Below are 16972 nucleotides of genomic sequence, written 5' to 3'. Positions count from 1 at the left end.
ACGGTCCCCCGCAGGCCGCGGCGCCCGCGCAGGCCGGCCGCATGGCGGCGCTCCTGGGCTTCGAGTGGACGGACCTGTCCAGCTGGCAGAGGCTGGTGACCCTGCTCAATCGACCGACGGATCCGGCCAGCCTGGCGGTCTTCCGGGTTCTCTTTGGTGAGGCCACGCTGCGGGTGCGAAGCGGGAAGGACAGCGCTGCCTCCCTGGGTTGCTTGCATACCTAGCTCGCTTTTCGAGAGCAGAGGACGGTGGCGAGTGGGAGGTCTCCGTGAAGTTAGGGTCGAACCTGGCTGGCTTTGCCCCCTCTAGGTAGGATTGGTGGCCAGAGGAGCTTTCATATGCGGGTAGATGAAATAGAGGCAGAGGAGTAGGGACCCATTTTGTTTGTGGCATTAAGTTGCCCAAAAACTAACTTTAGAGTAACAGAAAGCAAGAGTGACAACAAGAAACGAACATTTTGTCTGACCCAGGACTTGGAATGAGTGACAGCACATGTCCTTGGAATAGGCTACACAGGTGCCAAGGTTCCCAAGTCCGGTAGCTTTCAACTGGGGAAAGTTTTGCTCCCCAGGAAGACTTGGCAATGTCTGAGATGTGTCACAACCTGGAGCCAGAGCAATAGGTAGCATGTATCTCTGCAGGCACCAGGGCTGCTCCTGGATGTTCTGTAATGCACAGGGCAGCCATCCCAGCAGATACCCAGACCAAAATAGGACTGGCCTTAAGGGTTAGAAACTCTGCCTTATTCCAAATGGCTTCCTAATCTGATCAGTCTTTTCTGTTTACCTGTTTGTTTGCTAAGTACCCCAGCAAAGGACCCCCAGAGCATTTTCTGTAGCTCTGTAGGATAGATCCTTATAACTGTTGGAACCTATCGGTTTTGATAGCATTCTGTACATTTCTCTCATTCAATCATCTCTAACACTATGAAGTATTATGAGCCCTCTTTCACAAATGGGGCATTGACTTTCTGAGCTGCGGGGCTGTCTGAGGTCACACAGCTGGAATGTCACCCAACACAGACAGGGCTCAGTGATCGTTGTTGAGTGAATGGTAGAACCAAGGTAAGAAGAAGCTGGCCCTGGGGCTGGGTATACTTAGCTGTCCTCCTGTATTCCACTGCTACCCTAGCTGAAGCTTCACAGTCCCTTCTCCTGCTGCCTCTACAGCATTCTTGATGGTGCTGGACATTCCCCAGGAGCGGGGGCTCAGCTCACTGGATCGCAAATACCTGGATGGACTGGACGTTTGCCGCTTCCCCTTGCTGGATACCTTGCGCCCGCTGCCACTTGACTGGATGTATCTTGTCTACACCATCATGTTTCTGGGTGAGGGGAACTTGGGAGAGATGGGAATATTGACTGACCTGCCAGAAACAAAGAATAAGGAGCATACTGGTGAATGTCCAAGTCTTGGGTGCCTGTTTCACTTCTGCATGATTAGTTTTCATGCTGCACATCTGTAGGTCATCTCATGTGTGAATCCATACCTTCTCTTTTCAAAATATTGAAATAGTGTGTAATTTTCATTTAGTTTTGCCTGATCACAAGATGTCTGATGACTTTGTTTAATCCCAGTCATGGCTGGGCCTGTGGTGACCCCGGGGCCTTACTTCTGCTCCCTGTGCATCCCAGGGGCGCTAGGCATAATGCTCGGGCTGTGCTACCGGCTGAGTTGTGTGCTGTTCTTGCTGCCATACTGGTATGTGTTTCTCTTGGACAAGACGTCGTGGAACAACCATTCTTACCTGTATGGTTTGGTGGCCTTCCAGCTGACGTTCATGGATGCTCACCACTACTGGTATGAGTTGGGAATATAGGGGCAGGGTCAGTGGATCAGGATGCATACCAGAGATGAGGACTCATCAGAGTCCTAGAAATTGCCCCAACAGGCATATTTTTTAACCATGTTTTGCAAAGCATGGTTGCAAGGTTACACTTTGGGGTGAATTTGGGAGGGGCAACGGCCAGCCATTTGGGGCAGTGGGGTTGACAAAAGGCCCAATGCCTCCATCCCATCCTCACTTTTTCCATATCTCCCCAGGTGCCTTGACCTTTCTACTTCCTGTAACCCTCTTAGAAGAAGAGAAGACCAAAACCAGACCTAGCTGTTTTCAGATACTTCAAGGGTGCTCATGTGAAACAGAGAGCAGACTTTCTCTGTGTGAGCCCAGAGGGGAGAGTTAGAACCAAAAATAGACGTTGCTGTGAGGCGGAGATCATGTCAGGAGGAGAGGGTCCACTAGGGCTGCTGTCCTGGGAGGAAGTAGCCCTTCCCATCTCTGGCTTAGGTGACCATCTCTTGGGGAGGTGGGGGAAAGGATTTGGAGTCAGGGTGGCAGGGTGGATGCCTTACAGAGTCTTCCCTTTGCTAAGTGAAAAGCAAACGTGAAATGTCAGTAAGATGGGTATATGAACAAAATCGCAAACACTGAACTCATGAACAACCATGAAGTTACATCCATTGATGGACATATGCAAATTCTTCTTTTGTTAAAAAAACTTTTTCCAGTCCTGGGATTGAACCCAGGGTCTTGTACATGCTAAGCACTTGATCTACCACTGAGCTGCACCTCCAGGATCTTTTTGTAAAACTTTAAATTCATTCAGAATGTCTATCTCTGATCACAGAGAATGAAGACACAGTTTTGGCAGAATATCCCTGAGAAATGCCATTTTTATGACTTTTATACGTTTTGAAAAAATTGCTATCATTTACTGAGGGTTTTCTGCATGGCAGGCACATTTAAAATTTTTCCTCATTAACTTTTCAAACACTTCTCAGATTCTTCCCTTTTCAGTCATTTTCTAGCCTAGCCTTTTTCCCCAATTTGATCCATTAATACAGAATCAGTTATGAGCTAGTAGTAAGCAATAAACTTTTTATTGTTTTATGTATCTGTATTTTACTTTGTGGCAGTACAAAAGCATCCCCATAAAGCCATTCTGGTTTTCACTTTTTTTTTTCTCCATACTGGGGCTGGAACACAGGGCCTCATGCACGCTGAGCAAGTTCCGTACCACAGAGCTTTGTCCCCGGCCCTGTTTTTTACTTTTGGTACACTATTAATGAACTACATGACATGAGATAAAATACTTGATTATGAAGCATGCTTTGGGCTAGATGGTTTCGCCTGACTGTATGCTAATGGAAGTGTTTGGAGCACATTTATGGCAGGCTAGGCTACTCTAGACCATTCAGTAAGTTGTGTGTGTGTAAAATCCATTTTCAACTTAATAATATTTTCAAGTTATGGTAAGTTTATTATAAATAAAAAATCTATAGTAATATTTCTTTCTTTTTTTTGTTTAGCAATACTGAGGATTGAACCAAGATCTCATGTGCTAAGCAAGTGCTCTACCAGTGTGCTACATCCTAGATTGGGTCTTGCTAAGTTGCCCAGGCTGGCCTAGAACTTGCAATCCTTCTGCCCCAGCCTCCTGTGTTGTTAGGAGTACAGGCGAGCATTGCTGGCTATAGTAATACTTCTTTTATGACTTAAAAGAAACCTGTTACAATAGGCTGGAGATGTTGCTCAGTGGTACAGTGCTTGCCTAGCATGTGTGAGGCTCTGGGATCAACCTCCAGCACTGCAAAAAACCAAAAATTCAGAATTTTCTCATACATTTCTAAAGGGTCTCAAGAATAGCCCAGAGAACCAGGGAGGCCATGGAGGTATTCCTGTGGTAGATGGGCTTGTCAGCATGGAAAGGAGAGGGAGAGACAGGGCTGGACCAGGAGGCCTCCCTCATGTCGACTCCTTGGTACAGGTCTGTGGACGGCCTTCTGAATGCCCGTAAGAGGAATGCCCACGTGCCCCTTTGGAACTATACAGTGCTACGTGGCCAGGTACAGGACTTCAGGACAGATGCTCCTGATAGCCACTGTGGGCAGCCTGCCTTCCCATGCCAGCTTGCGTATACTCTGCCTTCCTGGGTTGACTCTTTCCCTTTGTGGGAAGCCAGGCTGGCTTTCCATTTTCTCCAGTCCTTACTCTGGGAGTTCTCTCACCCTGTTCAGGGAAGAGTATTGTTTGTGTGGGCTGAGGAGCCCTCTTGAGAGGATGGGTCTTGTCCTCTCCCTCGGGGTCTGCTGCTTGTTGGGTGAGTGAATGTCTACAGTGGAGGAGTGGATCTGCTGTACCTTGCGTCCTGGACTGAGATCAGAACTTATTTCTGTTGGTGCTGGGGATTGAACCTAGGGATGCTCCACCTCCAAGTTACACCCCCAGTCCTTTTTAATTTTATTTTGAGGTGGTCTTGCTAAGTTGCCTAGGCCATCTGTAACTTGGGATCTTCCTGCCTCAACCTCCCAGATACTTGGGAGTACAGGCCTTACTTTGTTCATGACTAAATAGTCAACAACATTCTTAGGCCTGGCAGTGTACTCAGTGGTGGAGGACTTGCCTAGCATGTGCAAGGCCCTGGGTTTAATCACCAGCACTGCAAAAAACCCTGAAAACCAAGGTTCTTTTTTGTTTGAGTGTTGCATGTTGTGTATGCAGATCTTCATTGTGTACTTCATTGCTGGTGTGAAGAAACTGGATGCAGACTGGGTGGAAGGCTACTCCATGGAGCACCTGTCTCGGCACTGGCTCTTCAGTCCCTTCAAGTGAGTGGCAGGCAGAGTAGAGGCCTTGCTGGAGCCTGGAGCAGAGCAGGCACTTGGCTCCTGTGGTCCGCAGTAATGGGTGCTTTTCCCACTGTGCCCAAGTTCACCCCTCTTGACTTCCTTTGTCCACTCATCTCCCTGCTTGACAGAGGAGAGTCAATTATATTAAAAGATTAAGTCCCAGCTGCTCCTGGGAGACTTGTGCTACAGTTGGGCAAGAAGGGAAAAGAAATAGACAGGAAAGGGCCAGAACCAGGTGCAGTATGCCCGCCTTTGCCCCAGCTCTCACCAAGATGGACAGCCACTGCTCCTGCTTCAAGCAAACCATTATGACCAACTGTCCCAAACAGGTTCGCCTCTGATTTCTCTCCTCTCCCCTCTTCTTGTTTTACTTTATTTTTCCCTCTTCCACTTCCTGAAGTTTTTTTTCATTCATGACATCCACGAGGAACCTCCTGTCCCCACAGTACACATTTCTCAGGCCTATCTTGTGCTAGGAAATCTGCCCTTGTCTTTTACATAGTGTATGCTGAAAAAAATGGGACACCCGAACCTGTGAAGGAGTTGGAGAACTCTGTTGTAGCATCTGGGGGTGGCTCGGGCCCTTCGGTGGTCTGCCTCGCCAGTGAGTGTGTGTCAGCAAGGACAGGGCCATGAGGCATCTCGTGTGTGAGTATTCTGTGACGTGGGTCCCTGTGCCTGCCTGCAGATTGGTGTTGTCTGAAGAGCTGACCAGCCTCCTGGTGGTGCACTGGTGTGGGCTGCTGCTGGACCTCTCTGCTGGTTTCCTGCTCTTCTTTGATGCCTCAAGATCCATTGGCCTCTTCTTTGTGTCCTACTTCCACTGCATGAATTCCCAGCTCTTCAGCATTGGTCAGTATCTGTCGCTTGGATGAACAGGAGCCAGAGGCTGTAGGGAGAGACTAGGAAGAGGCATCCTTTGGGAAATGGTGGTGGGACCAGGAGCTGAGCAGTGCCCAGTGCAGTCACTGTGAATTGGGGAGTGGATGGGATGAGCACTGGGGCTTTGGAAAGCTCAGTGTGCTGTGTAAGGAGTCTCTGGGAAGAGTGAGCATCCAGTATCCTGTAGCTGAGAACTCTCTTTTCCGTTTTTTTTTTTTCTTGTGTGTGTGTGTGTGTGTGCATGGGGGGTGTGGTGCAGGAGTCTAACTCAGGGCCTGTACAAGCTAGGCAGGTGTTCTGCTTAATGCTTGATTTAAGTAGAGCATCTGGGACAGGCTTCCTGAGGGAGGGGTGTGGTTCAGGCCAATCCTGCATCCTTTCTCCCTGCTTTTCTAGGTATGTTCCCTTATGTCATGCTGGCTACCAGTCCTCTCTTCTGCTCCCCTGAGTGGCCTCGGAAGCTGATATCCCACTGCCCCAAAAGGCTCCAAGAGCTGCTGCCTCTCAAGGCAGCCCCTCAGCCCAGTGCTTCCTGCATCTCTAAGAGGAGCCGAGCCAAAGGAGCCCAGAAGCCAGGGCTGCGCCACCAGCTGGGAGCTGCCTTCACTCTGCTCTACCTCCTGGAGCAGCTCTTTCTGCCCTATTCCCATTTCCTCACCCAGGTTAGTGATGCAGTGTGCGTGTAGCAGGGGCTGGGCTTGGAAACTGGCAGAGGTGACATAAATCATAAAGTGGGAAAGAATGAACTGGTTTTGTAGGCCTCTCTCAATAGAGGAAAGAATTGGCATGAGACAAGTTGATCTGACCCGACCCCCACCCCTCCCGGCCCTGCCATCCTAGGGCTATAACAACTGGACAAATGGGCTGTATGGCTACTCCTGGGACATGATGGTGCACTCCCGCTCCCACCAGCATGTGAAGATCACCTACCGTGATGGCCTTACTGGCGAGCTGGGCTACCTCAACCCTGGGGTGAGGCATCTGACACTAATGACGGTCTGTTCTTCAGAGTCCTCTTGATCTTTCGGGCCTGGTTTGGTTCTACACACATCAAAAAGTAAAACAAATTTGGGTCTCTGCTCTTTCTCAGGAGTCAGATTGAACCTTTTCTTAGGTGGGTAGAGGTAGAATGCCAGCCACTTCTTTATACTGTGACTAGATTTAGGCAAGGTAAGTACCATTAGCCCAGCAATGAAAAGTTCATCCCCAGAGGCAAGTGCTGACCTTTTTCTGGCAGAAAGGGGCAGCAGGCTGGGTCTCTTCATGCCGTGGGCAGTGCATGCCTGTCAGGAGGCTGAAGATGTGAGGTGGGACTAATGTGGGGTTTGGGTCAGGTATTCACACAGAGCCGGCGATGGAAGGATCACGCAGATATGCTGAAGCAGTATGCCACTTGCCTGAGCCGCCTGCTTCCCAAGTACAATGTCACTGAGCCCCAGATCTACTTTGATATATGGGTCTCCATCAATGACCGCTTCCAGCAGAGGTGGGCAAGGGGAGCAGGAAAGGGGAAATTGCACACAGCTCTTTGAAGTGAGGTGAACGGCGGCCTTGTCTTGCCATATGCACATCCTGGTCAGTCTGGTTGTGGGCATTGGTGGTGGCTTCCAGCAGGGGGCGCCATCGTCCTGGAGAGGAGTGAGCTGCTGGTCCCTTACAGTGCCTTTTCCACAGGCAGCCCCAGCCCCGCCTTCCAGTGCTGCAGACTCTTCCCTCTGCCCTGGGCTGGCAATAGCATGCTGACATCAGCAGTTTCTTCTATCTGGAAACCCTGTCCCCTCTCCCTGGGAGTGATGAAAGGAACAGAAGTAGAAGTGGCAGTGGGTGGGCAGTCATGGCCTCCTTGGAACAAGCTTTCTTTCTTTCCTAAGGCTTTTTGACCCTCGTGTGGACATCGTGCAGGCCGACTGGTCCCCCTTCCAGCGCACACCTTGGGTGCAGCCACTGTTGATGGACCTATCTCCCTGGAGAACCAAGCTGCAGGAAATCAAGAGCAGCCTGGACAACCACACAGAGGTGGTCTTCATTGCAGACTTCCCTGGTAAGGAGCCTGCCGGGGGAGGCCTTGCTACCTTCCCTGGTCCTCTGTCAGTGGGAAGGCCCTCCACGGGGATGAACTGCACCTCTGCTCTGGCAGGGAGTGAGTTCATTCTACTGTGGGGTGTTTCCTTGGCAGGGCTGCATCTGGAGAATTTTGTGAGTGAAGACCTGGGCAACACTAGCATCCAGCTGCTGCAGGGGGAGGTGACTGTGGAGTTGGTGGCAGAAGAGAAGAACCAGACTCTTCGGGAGGGAGAAAAAATGCAGGTATTTTGCTGGGATTAACAGTGGCAAAGACACTTTTAGACAGTTTAGGCGAGTAGGGTTTATTAGACCAGAAAACGCTTCACAGCAGTGGTGCTGCAGGAATTCAGTAGGGGGTTCCGCTGGGGCTTAAGAGTGGCAGAGTGCACACAGGCGCAGTCTCTGGCTCTGAGTAGCCTCCTCCAGGATCCCAGAGGTCAGTTACTTTAGACTCCAAAAGAATGAGGAGACAGTGGACAGTGTACCAGGCTGGCTAAGCCGGGTTTTTTCTCCTCCTCAGCTGCCTGCTGGCGAGTACCATAAGGTGCACACGACATCACCTGGCCCTTCCTGCTACATGTACGTTTATGTCAACACTACAGAGCTTGCACTGGAGCAAGACCTGGCTTATCTACAAGAATTAAAGGAAAAGGTGGAAAATGGAAGTGGTGAGTGTATGAAGGGTCAGATGGATATGACCCCCGGGTTTCAAGAAATCAAGGTCATGAGTAAGGATCTAGCCATTAAAGAATGAACTTGGGCTGGGCACAGTGGCACACACCTGTAATCCCAGTGGCTGGGGAAGATAAGGCAGGAGGATCTCAAGTTCAAAGCCAGCCTCAGCAAAAGCGAGGTGCTAAGCAACTCAGTGAGACCCCATCTCTAAATAAAATACAAAATAGGATGGGGATGTGGCTCAATGGTTGAGTGCCCCTGAGTTCAATTCCCGGTACCAAAAAAAAAAAAAAAACTCTCCGTGGTGAAGAGTTCTCAGGGACAGGATCCATCTCAGTGATTCCTCTTTTGTTGTCTTCTGGGCAGAAACGGGGCCTCTACCTCCAGAGCTGCAGCCTCTTTTGGAAGGGGAAGTGAAAGGGGGCCCTGAGCCAACACCTCTGGTTCAGACCTTTCTTAGACGCCAGCAAAGGCTCCAGGAGATCCAACGCCGGCGAAATACCCCCTTCCACGAGCGACTCTTTCGCTTCTTGCTGCGAAAACTGTACATCTTTCGTCGCAGGTGAGTTCTACCTACAGTTGCAAGCTTGGTGACTTCTTTCATGAGGGTAACACTAGACTCCTGAAAGACAGAGGAAGTAGCCTGTGTCTGATGGCCAATGCCCCTATCCTGGTATCTGCCAGGCTATATAAGGACTGCAGAGAGATTCTCAGATAGCTGGGGGAGAGGGGCTAGGTGTTCCCTAAGGGCTTTGGCTGGAACTTATATGTTGAACAGAAGTTTGGACTGGTTGGCTTTTCTCCTGTTTTTCAGCTTCTTGATGACTCGAATTTCACTTAGAAATCTGCTATTAGGCCGCCCTCCCCTGGAGCAGCTGGCCCAAGAGGTGACTTATGCAAACTGGCGCCCTTTTGAAACAGATGGTGAATCAAGTCCTTCAAACATGGAGTCTTCAAATTCCAATCCTCCTGAGACAAATCCTGATCCTATGCACTCAGAGTTTTAGGGCACCCGGATGTTTGATGCAGATATGGGAGCAGCCAGTCACAGACACAGCATCTATGCAATGGACGTTTGAGAACATTTTTAGATTTGTTTTACATTATTTCCCTCCAGAATTCTTTTTAATTCAGACCTACAGCTTGGAATTAATAAAGATATTTCAATCCAAGATTGAGGAGCCATGAGGAGGTTGTCAAATGTCCTTTGAGAATAAAGGGGGAAGAGTTAAAACTGACCAGCTCAGCTGGGTATGCTGGTGTATACACCTGTAATCCAGTGCCTCAGGAAGTTGGGAGGAGGATCTTGTAATTCAAAACCAGCCTCAGCAAAGGAGACTCTAAACAACTCAGTAGACCCTGTCTCTAAATAAATCTGGGGATGTGGCTCAGTGATCAATCCCCAGTTATCTGCCCCTCCCCCCCAAAAAACCCCTGCAATGGTTAATGTTCCTAAGTGCTGTTACACACGTACCTATATTGTTATATTTAATCTGTAGTATCCCTTATCCCCATACAAACTGTGAACAAAGTAATTTGCCCAAGACATCCAAAAAATAAAGGGTAGATTGGTAGTTCCAGATTCATTGCAAGTAAGCCTGAAATGTTAATGTATAGTGGTTTTACCTTATTCTGGTTTCTTTTTTCCAGTTGCCTAGACAGTGGTTTCCATTAGCTAGTGAAGTTATTGTCCCCCTTCCCCCCCACACACCCAAGTATCAGCAATCACACTTGGAGCTTAGCAAATTAGGCAAGCCATACCACCTTTTTACAGGTTGCCCAGGCTGACCTTGAAGTTGAGATTCTCCTGCATGGCTGGGATTGCATGTGCCTGTTTTTTAAGATCAAGTCCCATCAATTTTTTCCACTGGAATTCAATTGAGGCCAGGAGACATTTTATTGTGCGGGTTGGACCCATAGGATAGGCAGAAAATGTCGTGCAAGCTATTTAAACACTTGGTCTTACTTAGGGTTCCTTGAATGGTTTAAGAGTTGGGGGGTATGACTTGATAACTGGTTTTCTAATTCTTCATACCTTAACCTGAGAAAGTTCAGCTATCTTCCTTATGTTTTGGAAGACTTCTAATAAAAGTACTCTACATGGGCAAGGATGCTGCCTTCATGCCAGTATACCACCACGTCCCTGACCTATTTCCCCCACCAAGAATGGCATAAAGTGTTCAGTATAATTATCCACGTCCCAAGAATAATGAGGTCTAGTTTGTTCTGAGAATTGGCCTTTTAGTCAATTGGCTTTAGATTGATCCTTCTTCTGATCCCAGCATTTGGATTTTTGTTCTCAACTTTAGGTTTTGGAAAGCCTACTGCAAAGGTTCTGGATTCATCACCAATATGTGGAGAAGGGAAAAAACGATAGTGGGTGGCTGCTGTAACAAGGACATATTTCAGTCTAGATGGCAATAGTGGACAAACCAGATGGTAAACTATAGACTTGTTGATTCCCAGTGGGCCCCAAGATGTATGTACACAATTTTCAGGTTATTTGTAGCCACAGCACTTAATTAAAGAACAGTAACACAGGGTAGAACCTAGCATTTTATTTAGATCTTCATTAAACTGTTGGAATTGAGAACCAGACATACGTAATAAACCTCCAAAAATAGACCCTGGAAGGCACTTTCTGCTTCGGGCAAGCAGTCATGGAGTAGCATGTAAACAAGCTGGCTTCTCTGTACCACGCCAGCCAAGTCCGCTCTCTCCATGGTCAGCCGCACCAGCTCTGCCCTCCCTTCGCTTAACACCAGCCAGACCCCCTGTAGGTCTAACCCAAGGTTTTTCTGTAGGACACCTTGGCCTACCTGGGAATGCTGGAAACATGTTGTTAAAGGAATCATGGTGTTGAGGAAAAAAAAATCTTTTAAAAGCTGCCATCTGAGGTGATGGCTTCTCTGTACTTACGCCATACCTCAGAATACAATAAATAAGCAATTAGAAAATGTTCAAGTATGAAGGGATTTCCTCCTCCCCGCCAAAAGCACTGCTCTCTGAAGGAAGCTGGTTTCTCTGTAGCTACACCAGCTGTTCAGAAAGCTCATTGGACCTGGTTTTGAAAATAAAACAAAGTTAAAACCCTGGGAGGAATTATTGTGCAGTGTGGAGTACTCATCTTTCTTATAAAGAAAAAAAAAAGTTATCTGGTACCAAAGTGTGCAACCTACAGACCCTCAGGTACTGCCCTGTGACTTCTCTGTATGACATCACAAGGGTGCCAAGTGCCTGTTTTTCTAGACTAGGAGTTGGTGAGGTTTGGCTAGTGCTGAAACCATGCATAGGATTGGTTTAATAAATGAAAACCTTATTACGTACGTCCTCCAAAAGACAGCTGAAGGTGGAGAAATTTTGATTTGGTGCTATTAAAGAGGTGGCAATTAAGAGCATAAGCACCAGGGAGATGGTTTAATGGTAACTGCCTTTTTGATTTTTCATGTCAGGCTGGAGCTCCGACTGGAACTTGCGTTACATGCAAGATAGATTGGGTAGGGAACACTCCCTGACAAAGAACTACATAATTAGAAATGGATCAAGTTACAGGGAGGATAAGGGAGGCTTCACATTCATAATAGAGCTCAAGACATTACAAATTCATGCTGAGAGCTGTGGCACTGCCAGACAGGCTATAGTGGAACTACAAGTACTTTTTACGTGCACATTACAAGGATATTTTCAGCATTTGGTAGGAAAGTCAATGTGTTTAGGACTTTGGAGGGTTGGGTGATAGGGCACAAAGGTTCAGTTCCAAAGCATTATTCACTACAAGTGTTGTTTCTAGGCAGTTACATGGATCACCTATGCTCACTAAATTCATTATAATGGTGAACAAAACTTCTAGGGACAGAATAGCAAGCCCAACTTACAGTCCCCCACAAAAGCTAAAATTCATGTCATTGACTAGAGAGTGACTGCAACTGATGAGCTGAAAGAGGACAAGAAAATTTAGGAAGAAGGGCCCTTTCCCTCAGAGCTTGAAGGCTTCTCTGTAGCCTACGCCAACAAGTCTGGGGAAAAAAGGCTAACACTTTCAGTATTTAAGCTTTTTGGGCACTTCCCATGGGAAGCTGTCCCTACCAAAGTGGCCATAGGCTGCAGTCCTCTGATAAATTGGCTTCTTCAGATCCAGATCCCTGGAATATACAAGTCCATAACTTAATATGTAGCATTGGATTAAAATAAAGCAAAACAATCAGCAAGACTCATTTTCAAGAGCTCTGGCAAATGAGTTCAGTTCTCTGGGGTATGCTAGGAAAAAAGTTTGTGGCAAAAGTGTTTGTTACTTCCCTGGTGTCCAAAGTCCTTGTACAGTCCTTATTAGTAACTACAGTTCTTGTTTTTCCGGCCCTGGCTCAACAAATATGAAAACTTGTCATTATTTTGAGGAATTCCAATTGTCAAAAGCTCATCTGAGGATCATGGATACTTACCAAGGTCTCACTGCCCACTATGGTTCTTTTCTTTGTAGAACCTTGAACATCCCACTTGTCTGTATTAATTTCTTAAACACCCTTAGGTATGATGAGCACAAAGCCCAATATTAAATGTGAAAGACTTTCTAGGGTGATAAATATAAGCCACGGAGCACTGTGACTTGTATTTCTCAATTAAACGCTCCCTGAAGGCAATTTTAAAACATCAGCATGTTCTGGAATTAAAATGTTTCCCCATTTGAGGAGTCTACCTTTACCTCCTCATATCTAAGTAGTATGTATCACACACATACCCACACCCTCTACTTCTCACTAGCAATAGGCTTTACCATCTTTACCTGACAATGACCCCAGGGCGAAGATCAAAGTTCTTCTTCACAATCTCTAACAGCTCTCTCTCAGTCTTCTGAGAGGTACCATAATGGAAAATGGAGATGGACAATGGATGAGAAACTCCAATAGCATAAGAGACCTAAAAAGGATTCAAATGTTAACAGTCAGTAATTCAAATGCATACTTGTATACATTGGTATAAAATGGGCAAGAAGCTTATTACTGTTATATCCCTCCCGCTTACATGGCTGTTTACCACTCCAATTACATAAAAAGAATATATACCTGAACAAGAACCCTCCTGCACAGACCTCCTTTAACAAGGGATTTTGCCACCCAACGGGCAGCATAAGCAGCTGAGCGGTCCACCTTAGTATAATCCTTTCCTGAAAAGGCACCTCCTCCATGAGCTCCCCAACCGCCATAGGTGTCCACAATTATTTTCCGGCCAGTCAAACCAGCATCACCCTGAAATTATAGGATTTAAGTCACTTTATGCCTAATCTTTCCCAGTAAGTGGTTCTAGATTAGAATGCCTATTCCATGCCACTAAAGATTCACAAGCAAATTCCAGAATCTTAAAAGAGGTGATAGTGACCCAAACTTTTCAAGTAACCAAAGACTCAAAATAGTAAGAGTATGCTGAACTGACATTACCTGAGGCCCACCAATAACAAATCTGCCACTTGGCTGCAGATGGTAGATGGTATCCTCATCAAGATATTTTGGAGGTACAACAGCTTTGATGACCTTCTCTTTCAGGGCATCCCTCATCTCATCAAGACAAACCTCTTCATCATGCTGAACAGATATAACGATTGTGTGGACTCTGATGGGAAGCACAGCACCTCGATCTTGCATATACTGCACAGTCACCTTGAAGTAAACACAGGTTATCAGAACACTTAATTCCACCAGTTTTGTACTTGGTTCTCTATCAAGTTACAATACAGTGCTGGGCATGGTGGTATATGTCTAATCTCGGTGGCTCAGGAGGCTGAGGCCAAGGACTGAGTTTAAAGCTAGCCTCAGCAATAGTGAGGCACTAAGTAAAACTCAGTGAGACCCTGTCTCTATAAATAAAATACAAACAAGGCTGGGAAGTGGCTGAGTGCCCCTGAATTCGATCCCCAGTACCAAAAAAAGAAAATTATAATGAGCAAATATATGTTATTCTTGGCAGTCATCAAATTCATGGATTTTCCTACAAAGTAATTTTAGGCAATATAGCTTTAAGATCACTTACTTGAGTTTTTGAATCTGGGCGTAACCAAGGCAAAGTGCCGTTGCGGCGTAGTTCTGCCAGTTTGGCATTTAGCTTGTGTGCTAAGACAATGGTTAAAGGCATACACTCCTCAGTTTCATCGGTGGCATAACCAAACATCAAGCCCTGAAAAAAAGAGCCAGTGATGTAACATTAAAGCTTAATTTAATGTTAGAAGAGACATAAATAGCCTTTCACAATACCTGGTCTCCTGCACCAATGTCTTCCTCATTTCGGTCAAGATGAACACCTTGAGCAATATCTGGTGACTGTTGCTCCAAGGCCACCAGCACATTACAAGTCTTATAGTCAAACCCTATAAACAAAAATGTCTTTTAAGAACAAAAGGCCACGATACCCGCTCTGTTCACAATTACTTGGAATTCTAAATACTGCTACTGCTGAAGAAATCAGATACAGTAGCAACTCTTTAGCCATGGTTTCACCTTCCACTCACACTTTCAGTTACCTCAAAATTGTAAATGGAAAATTCCAGAAATTTGTGATTTTCTAAAAAAAAAAAAAAATTGCCCTGAGAGTGTGATGAACTCTTCCCTTCCCAGGACATAAATCATCATCCAGATACATGCTACCCACTGGCTAAATCACTTAACTATTGAAATGTCTTGGCATAACAGTGGCTTTATGTTCAAATAAACTTAATAGCCCAAAAGCATAAGAATAATGCTAATACTTTGAATATGCCAAGAAAAGCAATAGTGTGCCTCAAAGCAAACAAGTGCAAGTTCTGAAGGGGAAAAGATGGCCAGGATTGCTAAGATCTATGGTACAATAGACATTTTGTCAGATCACATTTATAACTTGTACACTAACTTCCATCTTATTTTTGCAAATCTAATGTACCTCATTTATGTTAGGCATAACTGTAGCCAAGTATCTACGGGGAAAAAATATTCGTCAGTTTCAGCCATCTGCTAGTCTTAGAACATTGTCCTCCACGGCAAAGTGAGACTATAATACCAAAACGTCATACTATATCTACATAACCAGAGTTAAGGATTACTAGGAACATTCTAGAAGACAATTTCAACCATTACATCTAAACATAAGCTTAGAAAAAAAGCAAAATGAAAACACACCTTTGGAAGAATCATCATATCCAATGTGCTTAATGGCTTCCCGAACCACTTTCTGGTAGTCAATGGCAGCTCTTGATGTAATTTCCCCAGCAAGAAGAATCATCCCAGTTTTAGCAACAGTTTCTAATAAAGGAGAGATTCACACACAAAAAACATTTTTATAAATTAGTTCTCCCAACTTTACCTTTATAATCAGGCAATAAACAAGCACATGTTCTGAACCTACCACAAGCCACTTTGGCATCAGGGTCCTGTTGAAGATGGGCATCAAGGACAGCATCACTGATTTGGTCACAAATCTTATCTGTGGGGGAAAAAAATCAATTTCTTTTACTATTGAAGTATGGGATGCCCCTTTCTCTATGAACCGGGAAAAAAAACTTTGTTGAGGAAAAAAAAAAGGAAGGGGGGTTTAAGAGGTGCTTTACCACATCTACACTCAGCTGTGCCCCACCCTATTTCCATTTATTTTGAGACAGTTTCAAAAGGTTGCTAAGGCCTAAATTGTGGAGGCTGATGCCTCCAACTTGTGCTCCTCCTGCTGCCTTGGCCTCCTGATCGCTGGGACTGCATGCATTTACCACTGTGCCCAGCTAGGAGAGGAAAAAAAAAATACTGAGATTTTACTTTTTTATTTTGAAACATCATAAAAACTTTGAAGTGAATCATTCAGTGCATTAAGTATGATCTTAACTGCTGCTTTTTGTAAAGCACTGCTTTACCAGAAGCAGTCTGCCTGAATAATAAATGCTGGACACAGGAGTCCGTGTTACTTAAAAACTTGACACAGCGGTCTTAATATAGTCGCACAAGCTCACTGACTCAGCCAGCCAGCAGAACCCTCGAGATATCCAATACACATCCACCCATTATGATGTGTGCACTTGACACCTCCCAAGGACTTCGGGGCCACCTCTAAAAAGCCAGAGGTTCTGAAATACCGTTCCAAGCCTAACCATTCCAATGTTCTCGTCCATCTCCACTGTCACCTACCAGACCCTGGTCCCGGGGGCCCTGGGAGAACAAACCGCAGGCACCACAGCCTTTAATCGGTGCAGCACAACCGCACACCGGTGAACTCGTGGCTGCGCACTGGCACGTGCACACGATGTGGCAGGACAATCTGGCCAGTGTCATCAGGCTCCTGGTCTCAAGGGACACTCAAAGAATTAAGCCATGAAAGGAAACAGCCACGAACAAAAGGAGTGACCCGGAGGCCATCCGGCTGTGTCATCAGAGCGGCTCCGGAATAGGCTCGGCGGCGCCAGTCCCTCGGCCCCCACCTACGTCACCCGTTCTAGGAAGGGGGAGTAACCTCCAACACGCTCGAATTTTCCAGACAGCCCGAAAAACGCGCCACCGGCCAGGCCCAGGCGGCCCCGCGCGTCGCGCTTAAGGGCGGCGCGCCCAGCCCAGCCCACCCCGCGGACACGATGCCCTCCTGAGGCGCGGGCCCGGCTCACTATGGCGGCCACACACAAAGCCGGGAAGCGGCGAGGGCGCCGGCCTGGCGGAGGTCCCCCGCAGCGCTGCCCGCGCGCCCGCGCCGGCCTCGCCACGTGCCGCCGCCGGGCTGCAAT

At 46.8% G+C, this 16972-nt stretch overlaps 2 protein-coding genes across 3 annotated transcripts; one reads left to right on the top strand and one right to left on the bottom strand.

Moving 5' to 3' along the window:
- The first annotated feature begins 6 nt into the window (after positions 1 to 6).
- Positions 7 to 15763, top strand: Ggcx (gamma-glutamyl carboxylase). Of its 2 annotated transcripts, none has more exons than XM_015506325.2 (14): positions 7 to 156; positions 1170 to 1328; positions 1635 to 1800; positions 3771 to 3849; positions 4505 to 4611; positions 5321 to 5484; positions 5911 to 6176; positions 6355 to 6486; positions 6849 to 7000; positions 7386 to 7555; positions 7691 to 7821; positions 8099 to 8246; positions 8620 to 8815; positions 13791 to 15763. In XM_015506325.2, exons 1-14 carry the CDS (start codon positions 42 to 44, stop codon positions 13831 to 13833), a joined length of 2028 nt encoding a protein of 675 aa, XP_015361811.1. In that variant the 5' UTR covers positions 7 to 41; the 3' UTR covers positions 13834 to 15763. The 2 variants fall into 2 exon arrangements, with proteins under 2 accessions (XP_015361811.1, XP_015361810.1); XM_015506324.2 differs by lacking the exon at positions 13791 to 15763 and adding an exon at positions 9068 to 9839.
- Mat2a (methionine adenosyltransferase 2A) lies at positions 10797 to 15509 on the bottom strand. Its single transcript, XM_015506326.2, has 6 exons — positions 15393 to 15509; positions 14496 to 14608; positions 14275 to 14418; positions 13686 to 13904; positions 13314 to 13496; positions 10797 to 13167 (listed from the first exon to the last, which is right to left on the bottom strand). Exons 1-6 carry the CDS (start codon positions 15493 to 15495, stop codon positions 13030 to 13032), a joined length of 900 nt encoding a protein of 299 aa, XP_015361812.1. The 5' UTR covers positions 15496 to 15509; the 3' UTR covers positions 10797 to 13029.
- Positions 15764 to 16972: the final 1209 nt, after the last annotated feature.

The sequence above is a fragment of the Marmota marmota genome, unplaced genomic scaffold, assembly GCF_001458135.2.
Source record: "Marmota marmota marmota unplaced genomic scaffold, marMar, whole genome shotgun sequence".
NCBI classification, from domain to species: domain Eukaryota; kingdom Metazoa; phylum Chordata; class Mammalia; order Rodentia; family Sciuridae; genus Marmota; species Marmota marmota.
The sequence above is the reverse complement of the archived record's forward strand: the minus strand, read 5'-3'. Positions and strand labels throughout refer to the sequence as shown.

Excerpts from the sequence above, each read along its gene's own strand:
- Ggcx (XM_015506324.2), top strand. The coding sequence starts at position 42 with ATGGCGGCGCTCCTGGGCTTCGAGTGGACGGACCTGTCCAGCTGGCAG. Across the intron at positions 7,001-7,385 it reads AATGACCGCTTCCAGCAGAG|GCTTTTTGACCCTCGTGTGG; the intron begins GTGGGCAAGGGG and ends TTCTTTCCTAAG. Across the intron at positions 7,556-7,690 it reads CTTCATTGCAGACTTCCCTG|GGCTGCATCTGGAGAATTTT; the intron begins GTAAGGAGCCTG and ends TTTCCTTGGCAG.
- Mat2a (XM_015506326.2), bottom strand. The coding sequence starts at position 15,495 with ATGATTCTTCTTGCTGGGGAAATTACATCAAGAGCTGCCATTGACTAC. Across the intron at positions 14,609-15,392 it reads ATATGATGATTCTTCCAAAG|GGTTTGACTATAAGACTTGT; the intron begins GTGTGTTTTCAT and ends TTTTGTTTATAG. Across the intron at positions 13,497-13,685 it reads TTGTTATTGGTGGGCCTCAG|GGTGATGCTGGTTTGACTGG; the intron begins GTAATGTCAGTT and ends CTATAATTTCAG.